This window comes from Empidonax traillii, unplaced genomic scaffold (assembly GCF_003031625.1).
Source record: "Empidonax traillii isolate 1590-97213 ecotype Southwest subspecies unplaced genomic scaffold, ASM303162v1 scaffold2236:size31304, whole genome shotgun sequence".
In the NCBI taxonomy this organism is placed as follows: Eukaryota; Metazoa; Chordata; class Aves; order Passeriformes; family Tyrannidae; genus Empidonax; species Empidonax traillii.
Genome location: NW_020957429.1, coordinates 1 through 3,732, shown reverse-complemented (window position 1 = coordinate 3,732; position 3,732 = coordinate 1). Strand labels below are relative to the sequence as shown.

The window sequence follows — 3,732 nt, the reverse complement described above, 5'->3', positions numbered from 1 at the left end:
GCCCGGGTGTCCCGATTTCCCCCCCCCCATCCCCACCCTGGGCCCGGATCCCGCTCCCCGGGAAGGGTCAGAGGGCAGGGGAAGGGGTTTAGGGAAGGGCCAGAGGATGCAGCCGGCGGGAGGAGGGATTTGGGGGAACCCTGGGGGTGGAGCGGCCAGCCCCCCGGAGCAGCCCTTCTGTGCCCGCCTTTGTTCGACAGATTAAAGATGTGTCATTAAAACCCCCCGGATTTGGGATCCAGGGTGGCTCTGTGGCCCTGTCTGCGCGGGCAGCGTCCCCAAGCAGAGCCACAGCCTGCCCTGGTGCCACCCCAAATCCACGGAGCCCTCCAGGAGGGGGGACGGAGGGGCTGGGAGGGAACCTGGGGGTGCTGTGACAGCGGCTGGGCATGAGCCCAGGGGGAAAGGAGGCCAAGGGCGCCTGGACTGGGTCAAAGCCAGTGACTGTCCCCTGTGCTGGGGGGATCCTCAGATCAGGGGGCCAGTTCTGGAACCCTCAGGAAAAGAAGGGCGTTGAGGGGCTGGAGCGTGTCCAGAGAAGGGAACGGGGCTGAAGCACAAAGAAGAAGATCTGGAGAACTCCTGAGGGAGCTGGGGGGGCTCAGCCTGGAGAAAAGGAGGCTCAGGGGGGACCTTTGGGCTCTGGAACCCCCTGACAGGAGAGGGAAGCTGGGGGGGATTGGGCTCTGCTGCCAGGGAACAAGAGACAGGAGAACAGGGAATGACCAGGAGATGTTCAGGTTGGACACCAGGAGGAATTTCCCCATGGAAAGGGCTGTCAGGCACTGGCAGGGGCTGCCCAGGGGGGTTTGGGGTCCCCGCCCCTGGAGGTGCCCAAGGAAGGATGGAGGTGGCACTCAGTGCTCTGGGCTGGGGGACAGGGTGGGCATCGGGCACGGGGGGACTCCGTGACCTTGGGGGAGTCCTTTCCCAACCTCAGTGATCCCCTAAAAGACGTTTTCCCAGCAAACCCCAGACCCAGGGCACAAGGGCCTGACCCTGCTTTCCTCCCCAAAGAGCACCTTGAGTGATGCCCAAGAAGTTCCAGGGGGAAAACACCAAGTCGGCTGCTGCCCGAGCGAGGAAAGCCGAGGCCAAGGCAGCGGCCGATGCCAGGAGGCAGCAGGAGCTGGAAGATGCCTACTGGAAGGACGAGGACAAACACGTGATGAGGAAGGAGCAGAGGAAGGTCAGTGCCCGCCCAGGGAGGCGTCTCCTAAATCCTGGGAGGTCCAGGGATACCCCACACCCCGTCCTGGGCTCCGTTCCGGGGGGGAAAAGCCGGAATTCGGCGGCTTCTCCTGGAGCTAAAAGCAGCCCGGTGTGGGAGTGAGGTGTGAGCTTTGCTGTGCAATCCCCAGCTCCCGCTGGATCGCAGAGTTCCCGAGGGAGGCAGCGCCAGCCTTCTGCTGGGAACTGCTTAAAACCGAATCCAGGCAAAGATCAGGAATCTGGACTGTGCCCAAAACGCTCCTTTAGCTCCTTTTCGTTCCTCCTTTTCCTTTTCTCGCCTCGGATTTTCAGAGGAGGAAAATGGAATCAGCAGATTAATGAGGGTCTCAGAAAGCTCTTTTCTCTCCCTCCTGGTTTTGCTGTTCCCCACATCAGGAATGTCTCTCTCCTGAGGTTCCCTCTGGTTTGCCCTTCCCTGGGTCCCTGTTCCCATCAGTGTTTTTTGGGTTATTTATTTGGGTTTTTAATGTCCTGCTCTTGTTACCCAAATCCACCTCCTGGTTTTGTGGGGTTTTTTTTAGGAACTCTTAGTGATGATTTAGCTGCTTCCTCTGACATTATCCCTCTTTCCTCGTGCTGTCTGTTGGGATTTTGGGGGTTCCTGGGCTTGTGCTGCTCCAGGAATTGGGAGCTGTGGCAGGAGGCACCACGTCCCCGTGACCTTGGGCCCTTCCCACTGTGTCCCCTGCGTGAGTTCATCCCTAATTTGTGTCCTGGAATCCGGAGTCCTGTGGGCTGTTCCCAGAGCGATCCCGTAATGCCCCCTAATTGCTTCCTGGAACGAGGAGTTGTTATTGCTGGATTTAAGGGCTCGGCCGAAGGTGACCTGTTTGTGCTTCCAGAACAGCCTCCTGCGGGCAGGGAGGACGGGAATTTGGAGAGGGGTCGGGGGAGGGATGTGCTGGGAGCTGGGATTGCTGACTGGGAAACTGGTTCCTGTCCCCAAACTGCTCTAGCTTTCCTTCCATCCTGTGGGCGATGGAAGGGCCGTGTCTGATCCCGTTTCCAGGCTCTGGTGAGCCCTGGAGATCCCGCTGGGCACTCGGGCACACTCCAGGGCGGTTCTGCTCCGCTCACTTGCCACCTGCGTCATCTTCCTGGCATTCCTTGGCCTCCCTGCCGTGCCAGGAGCTCTCCAGCCTTTCCAGGGCCTCTCCTGAGAGGGGAACCAAGGAGCTGGTTGTGCCTGGGACCTGGCTCTCCTCCCCACAGCAGCTGGGAAGCTCTTCTGGGAGCTGGGTGAGCCATTCCTTGCTCAGGCACTTCCCTGCGAGGCTGCAAACTCGTGTTTTGACACCCAGATCCTTGGGAATGGACATGTCCCGCTGAAGGAATCTCATCCCCTGCTCCTCCCAGTGCCCTGTGGCCTCCTCGAAACTCCCTGGAGCTGGTGGCCAACCTGGAAATTCCACCTGGATCCATTGTGATCCTGCACCGTGGCCACAGACACATCCCTGTGTATCCCTTCCCTCTCCCCTTCCCTCCTCTCCCCCTTCCCTCTTTTGTTTGTTTGGGTTTTTGGGTTTTTTTTCCCCCTGACCTTCCAGGATCTGGAAAGGGAGGGAGGCAGCTCTCAGCCAGAGCACTGAAAGCCCTTAAGGGCTTGTTCCACGGGCTTGTCACCCTCTTCCCTGGGCAAAGTGGCTCTCGAGCTCCTTCTGGAGCACTTCAGGTTCCCACAGGAGCTGCTCTGCCTGTCGGAATCCGCCCGGCCGCGCGTGCCGGCCCTCGGGAAGGGCATGAGGACGGATCCAGGCTCCTCACCAGCAGCTGCTGAACTCCCAGCCTCCCAGCACTGATTAAAATTAAAGTGGAAAGCTTAATCTGATTGTCCTGGCATTCCTCCTCCGCAGCAGGGTCGTGTTTCTCAGGGCTGACATCACCGGGCAGGGATGTGGGAATCGTCATTCCAGAGGGATGGGGACGGGCTGTCTCTGTCCTGCTGAAGGTCGGGGTGATCCAGCTTGCTCCTGTTCCAGTGGGATTCCCTGCTGCTGGAAGGGAGGGGTTGATCCCTCTGTAAGGTTTGGGGGTGACCTGGTCCTTCCTCCCTTGCAGGAGGAGCGGGAGAAGCGGCGGCTGGAGCAGCTGGAGCGCAAGAAGGAGCTGCAGCGCCTGCTGGAGGAGGAGGACTCCAAGCTCAAAGGGAAGTCACCCAAGCAGGTCACTCCAGGGAAGGTCACCAGGGCCCAGATCGAGGAGACGATCAGGAAAGACCAGCAGCAGAAGGAGAACACGGATACAGGTTTGGGAATGCCATGGAAAGGCCCTGGCGAGTGGGGTGGTGTGGGATGGGGGGGCTGCTGCTTCTCCACCTGCTGTCACTGAAGGATGAGGTGTTTGGAAAGCAGGAGCTGCAGGCCTGGGTTGTAAAGCTTTGGCTGCCCAGGAAGTGGTGGATTCACCATCCCTGGAAGTGTTCAAAAAACACGTGGATGTGGCACCTGGGGACGTGGTTTAGCGGTGAATGTGGCTGTGATGGTTGAGGGTTGGACTTGG

At 59.7% G+C, this 3,732-nt stretch overlaps 1 protein-coding gene across 1 annotated transcript; it reads left to right on the top strand.

Moving 5' to 3' along the window:
- Positions 1 to 577: 577 nt before the first annotated feature.
- Positions 578 to 3,509, top strand: LOC114071731 (coiled-coil domain-containing protein 124-like; the record flags this gene model as incomplete). Its single annotated transcript, XM_027909585.1, has 3 exons — positions 578 to 882; positions 1,018 to 1,189; positions 3,292 to 3,509. Coding segments are annotated over exons 2-3 (377 nt in total), but the record flags the coding sequence as incomplete, so codon positions are not given.
- Between the last annotated feature and the right edge of the window lie 223 nt (positions 3,510 to 3,732).